The sequence below is a fragment of the Andrographis paniculata genome, unplaced genomic scaffold (genome assembly GCF_009805555.1).
Source record: "Andrographis paniculata isolate CXL003 unplaced genomic scaffold, ASM980555v1 Contig52END, whole genome shotgun sequence".
Taxonomy (NCBI): domain Eukaryota; kingdom Viridiplantae; phylum Streptophyta; class Magnoliopsida; order Lamiales; family Acanthaceae; genus Andrographis; species Andrographis paniculata.
In genome coordinates this window covers 8,308,515-8,327,256 of record NW_026137587.1, presented here as the reverse complement: position 1 = coordinate 8,327,256, position 18,742 = coordinate 8,308,515, and the positions used below count along the sequence as shown (strand labels likewise).

The 18,742-nt window shown below is 36.5% G+C and overlaps 4 protein-coding genes across 16 annotated transcripts; 3 read left to right on the top strand and 1 right to left on the bottom strand.

Moving 5' to 3' along the window:
- Positions 1-1,647: 1,647 nt before the first annotated feature.
- LOC127254570 (protein STRUBBELIG-RECEPTOR FAMILY 3) lies at positions 1,648-8,442 on the top strand. 3 transcript variants are annotated; one of them, XM_051279739.1, is made up of 17 exons: positions 1,648-1,771; positions 2,244-2,435; positions 3,420-3,549; positions 3,626-3,697; positions 3,952-4,017; positions 4,152-4,223; positions 4,317-4,388; positions 4,479-4,550; positions 4,631-4,696; positions 4,791-4,856; positions 4,959-5,377; positions 5,569-6,005; positions 6,400-6,671; positions 6,790-6,928; positions 7,407-7,543; positions 7,625-7,781; positions 7,931-8,442. In XM_051279739.1, the coding sequence occupies exons 2-17, from the start codon at positions 2,336-2,338 to the stop codon at positions 8,024-8,026; spliced, it is 2,373 nt and encodes a 790-aa protein (XP_051135696.1). In that variant the 5' UTR covers positions 1,648-1,771; positions 2,244-2,335; the 3' UTR covers positions 8,027-8,442. The 3 variants fall into 3 exon arrangements, with proteins under 3 accessions (XP_051135696.1, XP_051135695.1, XP_051135697.1); XM_051279738.1 differs by lacking the exon at positions 1,648-1,771 and adding an exon at positions 1,833-1,989; XM_051279740.1 differs by lacking the exon at positions 1,648-1,771 and having other exon boundaries at positions 2,288-2,435; positions 3,420-3,524.
- Positions 8,412-11,901, bottom strand: LOC127254573 (uncharacterized). Of its 9 annotated transcripts, XM_051279744.1 has the most exons (5): positions 11,444-11,901; positions 11,285-11,358; positions 10,194-10,587; positions 9,067-9,588; positions 8,412-8,980 (listed from the first exon to the last, which is right to left on the bottom strand). In XM_051279744.1, exons 1-4 carry the CDS (start codon positions 11,559-11,561, stop codon positions 9,080-9,082), a joined length of 1,095 nt encoding a protein of 364 aa, XP_051135701.1. In that variant the 5' UTR covers positions 11,562-11,901; the 3' UTR covers positions 8,412-8,980; positions 9,067-9,079. The 9 variants fall into 9 exon arrangements, with proteins under 9 accessions (XP_051135701.1, XP_051135699.1, XP_051135707.1 ...); XM_051279742.1 differs by having other exon boundaries at positions 8,412-9,588; XM_051279750.1 differs by having other exon boundaries at positions 8,412-9,588; positions 10,194-10,628; positions 11,320-11,358; positions 11,444-11,538.
- Positions 11,902-12,015: 114 nt separating this feature from the next.
- Positions 12,016-14,070, top strand: LOC127254576 (uncharacterized). 3 transcript variants are annotated; one of them, XM_051279753.1, is made up of 2 exons: positions 12,016-12,166; positions 12,698-12,994. In XM_051279753.1, the coding sequence occupies exons 1-2, from the start codon at positions 12,036-12,038 to the stop codon at positions 12,837-12,839; spliced, it is 273 nt and encodes a 90-aa protein (XP_051135710.1). In that variant the 5' UTR covers positions 12,016-12,035; the 3' UTR covers positions 12,840-12,994. The 3 variants fall into 3 exon arrangements, with proteins under 3 accessions (XP_051135710.1, XP_051135711.1, XP_051135712.1); XM_051279754.1 differs by having other exon boundaries at positions 12,028-12,166; positions 12,698-14,070; XM_051279755.1 differs by lacking the exon at positions 12,016-12,166 and adding an exon at positions 12,287-12,450 and having other exon boundaries at positions 12,698-14,070.
- A 1,123-nt stretch (positions 14,071-15,193) lies between these two features.
- Positions 15,194-18,609, top strand: LOC127254572 (uncharacterized). The gene is made up of 3 exons (XM_051279741.1): positions 15,194-16,351; positions 17,203-17,280; positions 17,392-18,609. The coding sequence occupies exons 1-3, from the start codon at positions 15,518-15,520 to the stop codon at positions 18,424-18,426; spliced, it is 1,947 nt and encodes a 648-aa protein (XP_051135698.1). The 5' UTR covers positions 15,194-15,517; the 3' UTR covers positions 18,427-18,609.
- The last annotated feature ends 133 nt before the right edge of the window (positions 18,610-18,742 follow it).

Genomic DNA, 18,742 nt, shown 5'->3' with positions numbered 1-18,742 from the left:
ACAATATAGTTTATATACTTCAATTAAAATCTAAATAGTACTATTATATAGGAAAGCAATTCACCATTGTATCTATTTCTTTATTACTAAAAAAGAATAAAAATGTGATCACACACACACACACACTCACATAGGTATAAACATTTCAATATATTTATAGTTTTTGGAGTGGGAAAGATGAGAATTTTCCAAAACCTTTATGGACCTACAAAACCCCTTTACCTGTTTTTCTTTTTGAAACATAATAATGAGAATTGTATACCAAAATTGAAATAATATACTATTTGACAATATGATTGATAAATAGCCATATTTGTTATTACACTATATATCATGTACAAGACAGATACGGATATGTATGATGATAGTAGATATTATTTTATATTTAAAGTGTGACCACACACAATCTTTGACATGGTCAATTTATATTTATAGGTTTCATGACTATTGTGTGTGTGTTCAAAATTTTAAGACAATACCCATTTTGCTAATTGTTACTTATATGATTATGTTTATTTTATTTTTTTAATAATGTGGAAATTTTCAATAGCTATTCATCGAATTAGTGCACTTTGACGTAAATTTTCTGCTGAACCTAATACTTTGCAAATTAGTCCGACAAAATAAATTACATTAGGCAAATCATGTGTGACAGATAAGACCTGAATGCATCGGGAAACTTAAATCTATAACCTCATAGTTACGAGTACACCTCATACCACCAAACAATCCGTTACATGTTCAAAATTTTATGTTATATCGTTTTTTCAATTTTCAAATATCTATAAACATTTAAGTTTAGTTATATACATTTTTTTTGTTAAGTGTTTTTGTTGTTTTGATTATATATATATATATATATATAAAAGATCGAATGAAAAATATATTAAATAAAATATAATTCAATTGTAATTGCCAAACAATACAATTCAAAATAAGATCCCAATTTTGCTAAACAATGCATGCAATTCAACAAAAAAATCCAATCGATAATTTAATTCTATAAATTATTGATCGGTGAAATAGTATAAAATTTTATTAAAACATATATCCCAATATTTGAACATGGAATTAAAGGAACAAGAAAGTATATAGAAAGTAATAAATATATGCGTCATTATCTTAATAATTAATATCAAGTCAAAAGCAAATATTCATAAAATACAAAAAATCTAGGAAAAGAATAAAAACAAAGTAGAGAAATAGGATATTATATATATATATATATTAATATTTTAGGATAACGAAAATGATTAAATGTATAAAAAAGCAATTATTAAAAAAACAAAATCCAAAAAAACAATGAATTACACAGCATATGGGTCTTTGCGTAGGCTTCAGGCAGCATTCTCATTGGGCAATACCATTTATACCCCTGGATCTGCACGTTTCTTACAGTGGCGGCTGTTTTCACTTCAGCCCCCACGAGTAAAAAAATAAGTAGATGCCCCACGCGCTCTACTGCCCGTTACCTCCACGTTCTGCAAAAAACCGACCGTTACAGCTAATGCCAGACCACCACAATCACAATCCGTCGGTGGAGAAAGCACGACGCTCCCCACGCCACGGCTCCCACGCGTGTGGAACACGATTTCACCTTCCATCCTCCAAAAGCACTATACAGCTATGACTTCCACGCACTTTCACTTGTTGTGTATACTTTTCTAGAGAGAGAAACATCGACCAGAAGTTTATCGTCTTTCTCGCTCTGCAACTTTCTGCAAATTTTTTATAAGCTTTTTCGCCTCCATTTCCAGCTCGGTTGCAAAAGGTTTGCCCATTCTTCTCCTTATCTTCTTTTTTTTTTTTTTTTTTTTTCTAATTGTTTGTGTGAATTTTGCTTTCACGAATAATGGAATTGGCTCTACTTCTTCTCCTTCATCTTTAATGCTCACATGCAGTAATTTTCAGATTTTTTTACACTTGAAATCTTAGTTTTTGATGAGGTGGATTAAGTACTGCGATAATAATGGTGGTGATGATTGAGGGGTACGGTGGGAATCTAATTGATCATCAATGCTAGTTTCCATTCTAGGGTTGCTATCATTTTCTCATGATATCTATTAATGTTTGGGTAGTTCTGTGTACAGTGGTGTAGTTTCGCCGAAGAACTGTTGAAATGCCTTTATTAATGGTCCAAAATGAATTTTACAGTTGGACTGCTCAATTATTGTGCTAATTATAGATCATGCGCCTCTGAGTTTTCTCATTTTTTATTTATTTATTTATTTATTTTTTGGCAGATTGGAGAGTGTTGTATGTATTGCCTATGCAGAGTGTAATTCCTGAGGAAGAGTAGATTGAAGGAGACGGTGGTGTTTTGGAATTTAGACTAATGGTTGGGAACAGATCTCGCTTCAATTTGGAGATCCTGTTGGGTTTCGCTCTGCTGTTCGTCATCAGAACCTGTTTGGGAGTCACCAATCCAAGTGATGGTTAGCGCAATCTTATACTACTACTATCTTGTTTTCATAAAATAAATGAAGTTATGATTTCCTTGGCTAGTTAATGTGAGTGAATGTGATTTGTTTCTGAAGATGTATATTTGTGTAGAATGGTACTACTTGTTCTTCTAATTTTGGGGCATTGCAAAATGCCGGTTCTTAGATTCAGGTGTTAGTCAATGTTGATAGCAGCGGCATCATATCACTTGGTGAATAAATTGCTGTACATCTGTATTATAATTGTTTGTGGGATTAGTGAAACTGGTTTAATATTTTGGGTGTGTTTGTTTGGGGAACTTTCTCAAAATCTACTATTATCAAATTTTTTTCCTCCAAAATATCAAAGCAAGCTTATTTTTGTATTTTTTATATTATACTAAAAATCAGTTTTATATTCAAAACATCATCAACACCTATTTATATCACATCATACAACTATTTCAATTCAAATTTTTTACTATCAAATCCCAACCCAAAATTCAAACGTCCAAACAAACACACCCTCTGTTTGTTTTGTACCATTTACTTCCTTCTTTTTGCATCTTCTCTTAGCTTCTATTATTAATAATTTCACTTATCTTTACTTAGAATTTTACTGATATTAGTGTCAACGTTGCTAGTAACAGCATCATTTGCTTGATGACTAAGTTGTTGCACTGCTGTATTACAATCATCTTGAGATTAGTAATTTGGTTTATGATTTTACCTGTTTCGTATGGATTACTTCAGGTTTCCATGCATCCTGTTATTCTAGTTATAAATCTTGTTATAACCATGTACTTGGATTTTAGTGTTCGTGATTGATGTTGCTACTAACAGAATTATTTACTTGATGAGTAAATTGTAATGCTGCTTTATGATCATCATGGGACCAATGAAACCAGATTATTTTTTTGCTTGTTCTCTCGGTGCATCTTTCTTCCCTTAATAAATGTTTTTGCAATTCTCATTGTTCATTTGCATTTTCTGTTCTAGTTGCTGCCATCAATAGCTTATATGTTGCATTGGGATCACCTTCTCTTCCGGGATGGGTGGCAAGTGGTGGAGACCCTTGTGGTGGCCTTTGGCAAGGCGTTGCGTGTGAGGATTCTTCCATAAGTTCAATGTATGGACTGTTTCCTTGAATTTAAACCAGCTGGTATTAAATTCCCATTGAAGGTTAAGATTGTCTTTTCTTGCAGAACACTTATTGGTGCTGGTTTGGGAGGAGGATTGGGTGACAATCTTGGAGGATTCTCTGCCATCAAATCAATGTAAGTATCACTACTTTTCTTAGTATCTACTGAATGCAGTAGCTTATGACATATGATAGGAGAATTGCTAATGCTAATGAGAGGTCATGAGTTCTACTCTTTATCCTTGGTGTTACATTAGAAGTTTTAGGTCATCCTTGTCCCAGAGCAAGAGTAAGACTCTGTGGGTGCAATCCAGCTTAATTTGATTTCTGGAAAATTTAGTATGTCCAACTCTATGCTTGTTGTGTGTTAATTGATTTTATGCGTGGCAGAACACTGAGCAACAACCTCATCAGCGGTAGCATTCCATCCCAGTTACCGTCTACACTGATCAATTTGTACGTTCCACTACTTTTCCAAATGAAGCTTAATCAAATCCAAAACCAATCCTTATTTTGGTCATATTAATCTCACATTATTTTGCTTATTCAAGATGCTTGCTCATGTGATAGTATTTTTTCACCTATGGCAGTTTTCTTTCAGATAATAGACTGACAGGAAGTATCCCTACCTCTCTGTCATCTCTCAGCCAACTATCAGCTTTGTAAGCACTTAGATATATGAGCATATTTTCTGAGTGGCTCACGCTGTTTTTTAGCTTATTGTTTTGCCTAATGGTTGATAAATGCTATTTCAGGTCTCTTAACAACAATGGATTGACTGGAGAAATTCCTGATGCTTTCCAAGGCCTTTCAGTTTTGGTTAATTTGTATGGAACGCAGTATTGATACACATTTAACTTCCCGAATCAGATTCTTCATATTGTTAATAACTTATAGGTGCCTTTCTTTTGGTGCAGAGATTTGTCAACTAATAATTTGAGCGGGCCATTGCCACCTTCCATGAATAATTTGTCTGGTCTCACTACCCTGTGAGTAAATTGCATAGATTTGTCTTGAACTGCGTTCTCTATATATTCAACCTAACCGTACCTAATGCTGTAATCAACAGACATTTGCAGAATAATCAGCTGGCTGGAACCCTCGATGTTCTGCAAGATCTTCCACTTAGAGATTTGTATTATGCTTACCCGTGTTGCATGGTTTTGATATTTTTTACACACATATTTCATTATAATAATTTTGTGTGATGTTCTTTTACTCTGTCTCAGAGACGTACGGAGCAATTTATTTTCTGGGCCAATTCCTTCAAAGTTGTTGAGCATACCTAATTTCCGGTAAGACAAAAGCACTTGACAATTTCATTCGAACATCATCATTGAATTATAGAATGCTCATGATGAAATTTTATGCTCTTTACTTTCCTTTTTGATATTCAGTGGAGATGGGAATCCATTCAACTCTAGCGTAGCTCCAGTATCTCCACCAACATCACCCGGAGCAGTATCTCCAGCCACACCATTCTTCCCGGGGCAAACTCCTGAACAGAAACCACCACCTTCTGGACGAAGGTCGCCGAAACAGGCAGAAGGACCATCTACTGTAACTGAGGGGATAAATGCTGACAAATCAAAAAAGTCTTCCAAGACTAAACGAGTTGTATGGATATCTATTGCATCAGTGCTGTCATTCATAGTATTGCTGTTAGCAATCATACTTTTTATACCAAGGTGTCTTAGGGAGAGAAGAGAAAGGAATTGGACCCCAAAGCGACATGAAATAGCCCCGTATGTTGGTGCACGAGAAAATCCTAGAGATGGTGGCCCCATCATGCCATCTAGCCAGGATGAGGAGAAAGGTAAGTCAAGGTTTTTTAATCAGAAATCACTCTTTTCATGAGCAACTCTTACCAGTAGCTTTGCATTTAATGGAAACAAAATAAATAAATAAATATATATATATTTTTAAAATTCAAAATCTTGTGTTTGAAGCCATCCTTGTCAATAGGTATGCAGTTTATTCTTCTTTATCTTATACTCTTGTAAACAGCTCCTCCAGTGACTGCTTTGAAGACAAAGGAAGAGAACCAACAAAGACCAGTGGTTTCGGTACCAAAATCACGAAATGAAGATATAACTAAGCAACAGCCTAGCTGGGCAGCACCTAGGAGGAATGACTCTGAGATAGACTTGAGCAGATTTGATATAGATATAATGGCACCTCCACCTCCGCCTCCTCCACCCCCGCCTCCTCCACCTCCACCACCACCTCCCCCTCCTCCACATGAAGAGAAGGTGGTTGTGACTCCAATTATAGCATCTGAGGCAATTGCTGCTGGAACTTCAACTGGACACGTCTCTAAAACCTCTGTGAAGGCTTATACAATAGCATCCCTTCAGCAGTATACCAACAGCTTTTCACAAGAAAATCTTGTCGGTTGTGGAATGCTTGGAAATGTGTATCGAGCAGAGCTACCAAATGGAAGGGTAAGATTTTTAAATAACAAACTTTGATCGCACCTACTGATCTTAGATTCTTTATGTTAAATAGAATTCTTCTTATACTGTACTACTAATTACTATTGATGACTAATTAATCGTCGTCTTAAATTCCAAAATTAGTCATCAGTAGAACTCATACCTTAAGGTCATACTAATTACTACATGGGATTACTAAAATTAATATGATAATTAAGTTACACATGAAGATTACATAAAGTAAACATGGTCTTAAAGGATTGAAACCATCCATGTTACCTTCTTTTCCCTAGTAAGTAATATCATTCAGTTACTGCAGATGTTTTTCATGTTTGATTCAAAGCTATCTTAAGATGCTACATCAAACTAATATTTCACTTTGTCTTGTTTTATTCCTTTGTAGTTTCTTGCCATCAAGAAATTGGACAGGAGGGTTGCAAACCAGCTGAAGGATGATCAGTTTATTGAGCTTGTTAACAATGTATACAGAATTCGACATGCTAATGTGGTTGAGCTCCTGGGCTACTGCTTGGAGCATGGAGAGAAGCTTCTCATATATGAGTATTGCCCTAATGGAACACTACAGGATGCCCTGCACTCAGAGGATGAATTTAAGAGAGACCTTTCATGGAATATTCGAATCAGAATGGCGCTTGGGGCTGCTAGAGCATTAGAGTAAGTCAAGCGAACATCTCTGACAATTAAAAAAAAATTTGCATGTGCTTGCACACTACATTCTATGGAAGTTCTGAATCGACAACCTTTCTAATTGGATGAAAGCTTTTGTTGTAAGGTATTTGCATGAGGTCTGTGAACCATCCATAATTCACAGGAATTTCAAGTCCGCTAATATTCTACTCGATGACGAGCTTTCTGTCCGTGTCTCGGATTGTGGTTTGGCTCCATTGATACTTTCTGGAGCCGTTAGTCAGGTATTTATTAACCTTAGTTCTTTTTACAATCATGCTTTATGAATTACTTAAACACGAATAAAGGTTAAATGCTGTAGTGAGATCCACAAGCTTTTGAATGCCAAGACAATGAAATTTGAGTTAATTACATCTATGAGAGTTTTTCTTCTAGACCAACCAATAGTTATACACTGTTGATTTACAAAACAGCTCTTTTTCTCATACTTGAGCTTAGAATATTTTTTGTCCTGTATAATTGTGTGTTTGCTCCACAACTAGACTCAAAAAGTTGAGATTCACAAGCCTGCATAGTTTAATGCCATATTTAGTTAGATTTTATGACGTCTCCCGGACATGGAAAATTTTTTCGTAGTCTCAAAATCTTTAAAATTTACGAATTGTGGTTGAGTTGTATTACTTTATCCAACATGTTCCTTCTTAAACTCATACTTGATTTTAACAAACATTCTAATAAACATTTTCTTTCTTGGTCGCTCAGTTATCAGGACAGCTTCTCACAACCTACGGCTATGGTGCCCCAGAATTTGAGTCAGGAATCTACACGACAAAGAGTGATGTATACAGTTTTGGAGTGGTGATGTTGGAACTCTTAACAGGAAGAATGTCGTATGACAGGTATGGTAGCATAGCCCAAATCACCTTTCTTATCATATCCCCATCTCTGCTGGCAGGTTTACTTTCTTGAGAATTGTTTAGGTCACGAGCTCGAGGAGAGCAGTCCCTTGTCAGATGGGCAATCCCTCAACTCCATGACATTGATGCCCTCTCAAGGATGGTTGATCCTGATCTCAGTGGAAAATATCCCGTTAAATCATTATCTCACTTTGTTGACATTATTTCCCGCTGTGTTCTGGTAAGTTGGCTTTCGGTTTATCTTTCGCCTGTGTTGATATTCTTGGGAGCTTGATCCCTTATATAACATGATTGAAAAAAAAAAAAAGATTTGGTACAACAATTTTAGCTGATAGCAAGTTTTATTACATAACTGCTGTGCTTTATCAGGTGGAACCTGAATTCAGACCGCCAATGTCTGAAGTGGTGCAGGACCTGATGCAGCTGATAAGGAGGGAATCTCCTGGCGGATCGAATGGGGACTAACTATAACTGCCCGTCCTATGTATGTATGTATATTCAAAGTCACAAGTCAGTCTGAGGGAGGGAGGGAAGATATGTGATCCGATCAATGCGGTCGATCATCACCTCGAGGGTGGGATCCATGGAGACAACAGACAGACGACGCTTAAACTCGGACATGGTAGATGATGGATGATGATTCTTGCATGCAAGGTATGCTAAAGAATATATATATATATATATATATCATTTTTATGACCTGACCATACCTACCGACCAATCTGATCGTCTTGGTTCTTGACTGGCGTTTGTGCTTTCTTGCTATTATGAATAACCCGATGAGATGCGCACGCTAACCCGATTTATTTGATTTGATTGGATCGGATCCTTATTATTTATTACTCCTGGATTTTATTTTATTTTTTATTCTTCAACGGGCATATGTTTGTTTTATTTATTTTACTTTGCTTGGATGAATTCTTTTTGGACCACCCGGATAATTTTCAACTTAGAATATAATTGTAATCAGTAAGATTATAAAATAAAACAATGTTATGCCTATATTATTATTATGTTTATATTTTAGAGAATAAATATAATATTAATTCATTTTATTTTCCCTAATTTATATGGAAGGTATGATTCAACAATATAGTTAAAAGCCCTGATTTCAGATATTATGTACAAAAAAATATAAATATAATAAGCACTTTAGCCCTTAATAAAGAAAATGTATAAATATTAAAATTTTAAAATACTAATGTATATGTACACAATAAATTAGCTAATATTTACAAATTAGTAACAAATATTATAATTTAAATATAATTAACATTATAGTATAAAAGAAATGAAGGATATCAGTACATGATACTGATAAAAATAATATTCTGAAGGAGTTCATCCGTCATCTTGAAACTAATCTTTCAGGATAGATGAGATCGTTTATACAGAACTAGGAATAGTATTTAAGGAGCCCTGAAGCAAATTGCAGTGTATCAGGCACCAAAATTGAATCAAGAATGCAGAAACAGCATGCATAGTTTCATCTAATCCTAGCTTACCTTGGAAATGCTATCAAGAAGAAAGCTGCTTCAGGTAACACTCGATGATTTTATCCTGTGAAAGGTCAGTATAATACCCGACTCCCACATCGAGCCCCTCTTTCCTGGCTAAACGGTCAACTTCTACTTGAACTTCATTGCCACCAACTTTACTTGTGTCCAGCAAATTGCAAGCCACCTCAATTATGCCTTTACCGTGGGCGAGAGCTGCCGATTGCACAGATTGGAGCCCGCCTCCTCTGCCGCTGACTCTTCTTGCGATTCTTTGAACTGTGACCATGTCATTAGAAAATATTGGGACATTGTAGTTGTCAACCCACCGGGTAGCTCCGATCACCACAATGCCTTTTCTGTGAACAGCGTGAGGAGGGCCCTCGTCGGGGCTCAGTGGTAGAGTTTCTGATTCCGGCCCTCCTGCCCATTGGTTTCCAGTGGCGTTTGGCTTGAAATATCCCAACTGCCTTCTGAGGGAGTCGAGCAACCTTCCCTCATAGTGTGCTGCTCCATATAAGAAGGTTGCAACTGCAGGCTATGTGTGAGATCAGTAAGAGGGATGAATGGTAGATGAGGATAGAAATGTTAGAGGTGGCAAAATTGTTTTCTAAACCAATCACTAAAATGATCAAATCTCAATGATTTGGATCTTTACATCTATTGAAGTAAATATGGCCTTAAGAAAATATAAACGAAAAAAACAGGACCAAGAACCTTTTAGTGCAATTCTGTAAGGCAAACAATTCAATGGTCACTAATTCTAAACTCAAAATGGGCAGAATCCATTCTGGATGTTAAGATATAGATAAAGCTCCCTCTACGCAATAAAACAAAATCCCAAATGCATCCAATTCTAGTTAAAAATCAATATCTAGAACTCCACAGATACTCAACCTTTAGTTCATTACTCAAATTTATAAATCCTCAAAATGAACCAATACATGTGTTCTAAAACATATTATCAATTCTGGTCATTTTATAAAAAAACAAAATATTTTCACACTCAAAACACTCCAAAAGTATGTCCAAAATTAGCAAGAAAACCAACTGGAGACAACGACCTCCTAATAATTGCCAAATTTCTTAACAAAAAAGGATATCTTTTCAAAACCTTTATCATTGAGAGAACAAACCTTGAAGCCTTGAGCCAACATCAGCAGCCAAAGACTTTGCAATCCCTGCAACATGATCCAAAGAAACCCCAAGCAAGGGATGGAAACAGATGTGGTCAACGACACCAAGCCTGGGATGACTCCCACAGTGCCTCCCAAGATCAATCTCCTGAAAAGCAGCCTCAACCATTTTGAAAACAGCATTCTTCAGTGGTGATGTTGAATTAGGGTCTGGGCCCATCTTCGAGACCAATGTGTACCCAACTCTGTTGTACGGTACATCCTCAAACTTGTTGACTATGGGGGCTTCTGGATACAATTTTGCCGCCATTTCTATGGCGTCCAAAGCTGCCTTGTTTCTGCTTTCAGATATGTAAACTTTGCAGCAACATAACACTTGCTCCATATTTTCATTCTATGGTGCAACAGAAAATCAATATAATGGCCATTCACGAGCTGCAGAAAAAATAATAAATGAAAAAAAATAGGCCTTGGAATTCATCAATTGAAGGGCAGCATCCATGGAGGCCATGATTTGATTAAAATAGATATTCCAACCAAGAAAGAAAAACATATATATATATATATATAAAATTAGGCTACACAGAGGTCATCACCAAAGAAAAGTCCACCTAATTTCTCCATGCTACAAAGTGCCATGCAGATTGCAGAGGTAGGCATAGAAACTGCATACTGGCCTGCCGAATGAGATCAGGCAAAATAACCTTTGATCCCTCCCCAGTCTAATCTTGAGTTTGTTGTATTGGTCATTTAATGTGATTATAGGTTCGAATTCTCAGTCACCTTTTAATGAAAAAAGTGTCAAGTGCAAAGGTTTTGCAGAAAGAGTAGCCAGAGCCTACATGTGATTTGAGGAGACACCATTTAGCACCAATAATCTAATAAGTGCAGAGTAAATTGTAGAAGCACATAGAATGAAAATGACTCTCTCCCAATAGTCCAGTTCAATCCAAAATTCTTGCAAACCAAAATGACTGCTTTCTTATCCTTCAAATTTTCTTAATTAGGTATTCATTTCGTTTGGTTAGAACAACAGAGCAGAGAATCCAAACAATCCTTAAACATCAAAGGATCAATATTATAATACTCACATGCTGTGTATTCCATCTGGATGGAATTAACGAACCTGGACAGATATTGACCTTCGGCGTCCCGTGGAGGGAATCTAAAAACGAAACCACAATTATCCGTAGCCACATATTCGTCGAAACGAAGAAAGGAACGGTAACATCGAATTGAAGAAATAGTACCAGAGGGTCTCCGACGCGGAATCAGAGAAGCAGGTCGAATAGATGATGAGGTCGTATGTGCGAGACGAGTAGTGTTTGCAGCCCTGCGGGCTGCCATGACAGCCAGTGAAGTAGCCATTGATGATGATGTCAGTATCCGAGAGAGAGAGAGAGAGAGAGCATGAGAAGCGATGGGCGAAAATGGTTGGTGGCGTCGTTTCCATTTGGGCCGACCTTGGAATTCAAGGGCCCAATCTACATTTGAAAGCCCGTTATAATTTCTTGTAGTATTTATAGAAAAAAAGAAAATTATGATGGGTAGAAATAATTAATTATAAATTTTGATGTGGGCATAAAAAAAAAATAAGGAAGTTGGAAAAATGAATTATAGGAGTATAAGATATGCATTGTGAAATCCTTAATTGGTACTAAAATGTTGTGAAGAAACTTTAAAATTGATCATCTTGTGAATGCGATGCGATGTGTTATGTGTGCGTATTGAAATTCAGTGCTGTTTAATTTATTATTCCAACTACCAACCGCCAACTACCAACTACCAACTACCAACTACCACCCACTACCCACAGAGAGTGTGTGTTTGTGTGTATGTATCATGTCTGTGACTGTGAAGGAGGGAGAGCCAGCCAGCTCATTGCATCGCCAACTGGAGGAGGAGGAGGAGGAGGAGGAGGAGGAAGAGGAGGAGGAAGAAGAGGAGGAGGAGAGGGTAGCTCCGTGTTTAATGTAATGTTCACCCTCTTCATTCGTGTTCCTCTTTCCACATTAATTACTTGTACATCTCATCTCTGCCTGTCTAAACACAAATGAGTATAGTATTATTTCTATTTTTTTATCATTATAAAAAATGAGTGGAGGGAGTATATGGCAAATAAAAACGCATGCAGCTAGCAAAACACCTGGCTGGCTCATGCTTGCTTCCTACTTCCTACTTGTTGGGAATGGGATTTCATGTCCAATTGCCAATTGCATCCTCATACTCATTCTTTAACACTTAACAGCCCAGCCAGGTAGGTGTGTGTGTGTGTGTTGCCACTTTCCAGGTTTATTATCATCATTATTTTATTTTCACTCAGATTTTGTATCATCCATTCATTCATTCCTAGTTAATTAATGTAAGTAGGGTGGGGTAGGGTCCCATTAATTTCATTCAAATTATATATATCTTAAAATGCTCTATTTTACAATGAATCTTCAAATTTACCAGTTGTCTGTCTTCCTAAATTTCTTCCTTACTTTCATTTTCATACTATGCAGGGCAGGGCAGGACAGGCTGTATTTATATAGTCGCTCGCTGCTGCGGACCTCCTCTCCTCCCCTCATAACTGTATACATTCTTGGAAGATCCCGGGATCAAAGATCCCGGGATCAAAGATCCCATTCCGCGCGCTGGAGCTAACCTGGCTGCCTCTCTATAAATATAATACTAATAACTACTACTACTACTACTTCATCCATCCAAGTCCAACCTTCCATTTCCATCCATCCATCAGCAACATTACATTGAATTGAAATACTATTATAAGTAAGTATATATATATATATATATATGTAATGGTGTTCTTCTGCTTCCTGGTGGATCAGACTCGGAAGGAGAGGCAGAGGAAGCCGGTGGCCGGAATATGCTCCCGGTGCGGGTGCGGGGCGAGCGTGGTGGACCTCAAGACCGCCACCAGGTTCTGCTTCGTGCCCTTGTACTGGAGGAATTGGCGGGCCATCATCTGCACCTTCTGCGGCGCCATGCTCAGGTCCTATCGCTAGCTAGCTACCTACCTACCTACCTCCGGTCAGATCATCACCAAGACATTCATTCATTTTTATTTGCAACTACATTTTAGTATTAATCATTTATTTCTAATTACTATATATACTTACTAGTATTTCATTTCATTTTAGGACACCACAAGTAGTTGTATTTCGGTGGTAATGGAGATTTATTCTCGCTAATGTAAACTAATTAATTATGTAATATAATTAGGTAGGGTAGGGTAAGGTAAGGTAAGGTAAGGTAAGGTAAGGTAGGATGGTAGTATTTCATTGCGATCGATCACATATATATATATATATATATGTTTGCCCACTACAGTATTGGCTATCTAGCTATGTCATTGTGGGTGATGCACCAATTTAATTTATATTGAACTAGCGTTTAAACCCGTACATATAATTAGAATATGATTAAAATAATATTATAATGTAATTATATATTTGATAAATTTTGCATTTATAATTTATAAAATAAATATATATAATAAATTTATTTTTATACTATATAAATAAAAGTAAATAAAATATTGTAGATGAAATCGTATATAATATAAATTATAATATTTAAGTAAAAGTTATTTTATAAATTACAGAAAAAAATATATACTTCTTCCGTCCCAAACACCGTGCAACATTTGTGTTTGGCACGGGAATTTAGGTGGGAGTATTAAGTAATATTAAGTGATGTGATTGGAGAGAGAAATGATTATTTGTTTTTTTTATTTGAGTGATGTGATGGGATAAAATGAAGTGTATATTAATATATGTATAAAAATATTATTAATTATTTTTAAATTTGAAAATGTTGCAGTGAGTTTGAGGAAAAAAAAAAAAGAAGAAGGAAATGTTGCATGGTTATTTGAGACGAAGGAGTAATTCCCAAAAAAAATAGAAAAAAATAGTTATAATTGTTAAGGTCTTTTCAAAATATGTGAATATTCTTCACACCAATCTACGGTCATATCTTGAAACACCGGAGATGGAGCATCTAGTCTTGCAAAAACGATGGAGGCACATGAACGATGAATGTGAATGTTTTGTCAATAAATGCAGTCAAATAATTTTTTGGCATTATTTTTTCATTTATGTAAATATAAATAGATAAAGAAATATATACTCCATCCATCCGGCTAGAAAATATACATATTTCTATTTTGGGACGTCCAATTACAAAGTAAACATTTTATTAAATACCTTACTTTTTTCCACAAATACCCTTACTTTACATCACATTATTACTTTTACACTTAAAGGCAAAGGTAAAAATGTCGTTACACTACTTTTTTAACTATTCACTGCACTACTTTTTTAACTATCAACTGTAATTAAAATACTATTATTTCTTAAACATCGTGCCAGTTATACTTTATTAGTGGACTGAGGGAGTATTTATTTATTAGAAAAACAAATAAGTAATTCAAATTTTTTAATTAATACATATGCATTATCTTCCTAAAAAAATACTAAAACCATCTAAACAAATATATAAAATTATAAATATATTTAATTTTTCTCCATAAAACTATCTAAAAAAATATAACAACTTTGATACTTCATATATATATATAGACAATGATGTACAAGATAAATTATTAAAGATATTAAAGAAAAATTATAATTATTTATTTATAAAAAAAATTATTTACCTTATTTGATTATTGATACTAAAATCAATATATATCAAATGAAATAATTATAAAATATAATCTATAAAATTAATGATTTTTTTAACTTAGAAAAAAAAAATCAAAACTGTCAACCTTCAATTTTTTCGTATTTTTTTAAAATCAAAATAAATATAAAAGTAAAATTTGTTGAGAAATATGCAAAAGAAATAATAATATGGATTTAAAAAAAATAATTAAAATTAAACTGTAAAAATTATATAAATTTTAAATATCCTACTATCATGATAAAAAAATGTAAAACAAAAAGAAATAAAAAAATCAAAAAATGTTAGAATGGAAAAATTAAGACTGATCTCAAATATATAAGATATAGATATAGATAATATACGTATACATACTGAACCGAACCGTTAAACCGGTTTAAACCGGAATCTCCGGACTGGACCGGTGTACGAAATCGAATGGGCTAGTCGTTGTACATGACACTTGAAATTAGGGTTTATTTAGGGTTTCGTGGAGGCAAACAGAGCCTCCGCCATAACTGCTACTGTTTCCACCAGCTGACGGATCGATACGTTCTATGCACACTCACACACCCATATATATATCTTCTGCTTCTTCTCCGCCGCAGCTATGAATGAATTGGCCTCCAAGACTCTTGTGTATCAAATAGAGGTAGAGGATGGTGGAGCTTCCGAAGAATTCTGCTGTTGAAAGTACGGCAGCGGAAGAGGGGAAAGCCGCCGGCGGAGGGGACCCGTCGTTGGAATCCAAGAAACCATCGACGCCCAACGAACTACTCGACGGTTGTCTTCCCGAACTCGAAGAGAACTCGTTGTCGTTCACCGATTCGTTTTTAAATTTTGACTGCATTGACGGTTGGTTCGAAGAGAACAGTGATTTGCCTAGTGGTGGGAATATGACAGATTTGGGGATTGGCGGTGAATTAGGGTCTGTTGATTGCAAGAAAGATGAAGTCGAAGGGGCGTTAAGTGCGCAGAATGGACCCCTATGCGATTTGGAGAAAAATAAGCGAGCGAATGAGGAATGTGACAAAACTGTTCATTTGATTGTGGGGTCTGTGATTGAAGAACGGTTTGGGAGGGTCAGTTTAGCGGGGCCAACTGATGGTTTGATCCCTAAATATGATGTAGTTAGAGGGTTTAGTGTTGCGAGTAGTGTTGAAATCTTCAATCCTACTGATGATGTGGTTGGTGCTGCTGAAAAAGTGGCCGACATCCCGGAGTCCAACCATGTAACGGAACGCGATGACGCTGAAGATGACGATGAGAATAGCAGTAGCAGCGATTCAGAGTCCGAAAGTGAGAGTTCTTCTTCTTCGAGTAGTGATGACGATGACGTGGAGGAGGAAGAAAAGAAAAAAGAAATTGGAGTAGAAGAAGGTGAAATTGTGTTATCTGATGCGGACGAGATGGTTGGTTGGAGCGACACTGAAGATGGTGATGGTGATAGTGGTGCAATAGGAGGGCCCATAAGATCCAAAAATGAGCTCAAGGTAAGTGTTACCAATCTTTGCTATTTATTTATATGGGTACATGTCAAATTGGATGTTGCAAAAGTTAGATTTCATGGTGGAGCTGACAATAGTAATAGGGATGAAACTGGTGTCACTGCTCCCCTTTTGGTTTCTAATAAAAGATTATGCAGCTAGACTGGTGCAAACATACACATTCTTCCTGTCGAAAATCTACTTGCTTGTGCAATGACCGGTGATTAATTAGTGCAAGTAAAATTTTATTGTCACCCTAATCAGTATGATTGTTTTCTTGTGTTTTTTGGGCTTAAATCATGCATTAGATAGAAAGCAACTTATTTTGGCCATGTGACCATTGTGTGATTATGCATATACTTGGACTAGCCTTACCGGATTGCCTGGCATTGTTCTCAGCATATTCTGAACCAATTCTGTGTTATATAACTACTCAGAGAAACATTCGTTAGCCTCAACCAGATTAAAGTGTGTCAACAGAGATGAATAGAAATAAGACGAGCATTTTTCCTCTGTTGGGGACTGAAAATATCCATGGATACGCCTATGTATTATTATTGTGTATGCCATTTCTATTTGGACATTTGATTAACTTGAAAAGTTGCATACATGTGAAATATTACATTTGCTTTATCATAATTTATATGTTTGTTATTTTTCCTCTCCACAACATCTTGTCTTTGATTTTTTATAGTTCTTGATGCATAATAACTAAAGGAATCTTTTGATCATAGATTATTCTCACCGTTAGTATATAATCTATTGTTGATGGCATTGCTAATATCACAGTTGACTTCTGAAGCAGAGTATATTTTGGTGGTGCTATTAAGTTCAATTTGTGATTCTGAATCTTGCAGGAGCTCCCACCAGTTCCTCCTATCACTGTCTCCTTGGAACTGCAGCACCAAACACATCCAGTTGGAACAATCTCATCGGTAAGATAGCTACTAAAATTTCAGAGGTGCTCCGGCATTTGTAATTATGTTTTTGAAAGAAAAGTTCTATGTACACAAAGGTTTGATCGACGTCTCTTTTTGTTAAAACAGATTCTTGGCGCTCAGGTCATTGTAGAAGGGGTTGAAAACCACAATCCATTAGCCGAAGGTTCAATTCTTTGGATTACTGAAAGTAGATTGCCGCTGGGAATAGTCGACGAAATATTTGGGCCTGTCAAGAGCCCATATTACATAGTCAGGTACAACTCCGAGGCTGAAATCCCTTCTAACATTCAGCAAGGCACTCCAATCTCTTACGTTCAGGAATTTGCAAAGCATGTACTGAATGACAAGAGTCTATACGAGAAAGGGTATGATGCGTCTGGCAAAGATGACGAAGAGCTGTCGGATATTGAATTTTCAGATGATGAGAAGGAGGCAGAGTATAAAAGAATGCTCAAAATGAAGAAAAGGGTAACAAATGAGTCAAACCCCGGAAACAAAAGAAAGGATAAACGACCGGTGAAGAACCCGAGCAGGAACTGGAACAGCAATCGTCGAGACCAACATTCCACCCCCTCTGGCAGCAACCAGAACAACAATCAAGACAGGCCACCGCCAATACCAATTGTTGCCGGTGACCAACATTCTGCGTCATCTGGCATGACAAGACAGAACATGCCACCGGGTGCTCAACCAATAGCAGCAGCTTCCCCACATTGGCCCGTGGCACAGGGACCGGCTTTCGCTGCATCTAGTGGAATTTGGAGCAGCGGGTTCCAACCTCTCGGCGGAGTGCCATGGACTGTGCCTCAGCAACCCAATCAACCATTTCTGGCGCCTTTACCCGCAAACATGGTGCCGTTCCAGCAACAAGTTGGTACCTTTCCACAGTTTACATTCGCCTTGAATCCTTTGCTTGCAGCACAGGCAAATTTCGGCGCAGGAGGATGGCCCCAAGCCCCAGCGATGAATGCAGTTCAGTTTGGCACAGAACAAGTTGTTCGTCCTCCTCAGGGATTTCAAGCCAACCCTGGTGCAATGCCGAATTTCAATCAGAGCCGGGGTGGTGGCGGCGGAAGAAGAGGAGGACGGCCGGGAAGATTTGATGGCCGCCGCGGTAGAGGTAATTATCAAAGACGTTAATGTAGTCTTCTTTGTCGAGCATTTTTACAACAGCTTTCAACAAATCAGTGTATAATATACACTTTTTATTAACAGCTAAGGCTACTTGTGTATGGATTGAGACCATGTTGGATGTTTTTTGGGATTTTATCCAACATCCAATATTTTATTTTTCATGCCAACTATGAAGTCCAAAAATTATCATGCCCAAATATCATTATTTTCCAGCTTCAGTTGTTAATTCATCATTTTACTGAATGATTTAAGCAAAAGTAACAGTAGCTAAACTATCTATGATTAAAACAACCTATACAATACTCAACACTGATCATTTTAA

Excerpts from the sequence above, each read along its gene's own strand:
- LOC127254572 (XM_051279741.1), top strand. The coding sequence starts at position 15,518 with ATGGTGGAGCTTCCGAAGAATTCTGCTGTTGAAAGTACGGCAGCGGAA. Across the intron at positions 16,352-17,202 it reads GATCCAAAAATGAGCTCAAG|GAGCTCCCACCAGTTCCTCC; the intron begins GTAAGTGTTACC and ends TGAATCTTGCAG. Across the intron at positions 17,281-17,391 it reads CAGTTGGAACAATCTCATCG|ATTCTTGGCGCTCAGGTCAT; the intron begins GTAAGATAGCTA and ends TTGTTAAAACAG.
- LOC127254576 (XM_051279753.1), top strand. The coding sequence starts at position 12,036 with ATGTCTGTGACTGTGAAGGAGGGAGAGCCAGCCAGCTCATTGCATCGC. Across the intron at positions 12,167-12,697 it reads AGGGTAGCTCCGTGTTTAAT|GGCAGGGCAGGACAGGCTGT; the intron begins GTAATGTTCACC and ends CATACTATGCAG.
- LOC127254570 (XM_051279739.1), top strand. The coding sequence starts at position 2,336 with ATGGTTGGGAACAGATCTCGCTTCAATTTGGAGATCCTGTTGGGTTTC. Across the intron at positions 4,018-4,151 it reads CCGTCTACACTGATCAATTT|TTTTCTTTCAGATAATAGAC; the intron begins GTACGTTCCACT and ends CACCTATGGCAG. Across the intron at positions 6,006-6,399 it reads CAGAGCTACCAAATGGAAGG|TTTCTTGCCATCAAGAAATT; the intron begins GTAAGATTTTTA and ends ATTCCTTTGTAG.
- LOC127254573 (XM_051279742.1), bottom strand. The coding sequence starts at position 11,561 with ATGGCTACTTCACTGGCTGTCATGGCAGCCCGCAGGGCTGCAAACACT. Across the intron at positions 11,359-11,443 it reads TCCGCGTCGGAGACCCTCTG|ATTCCCTCCACGGGACGCCG; the intron begins GTACTATTTCTT and ends TTTCGTTTTTAG. Across the intron at positions 9,589-10,193 it reads TGTTGGCTCAAGGCTTCAAG|TTGCAACCTTCTTATATGGA; the intron begins GTTTGTTCTCTC and ends CATAGCCTGCAG.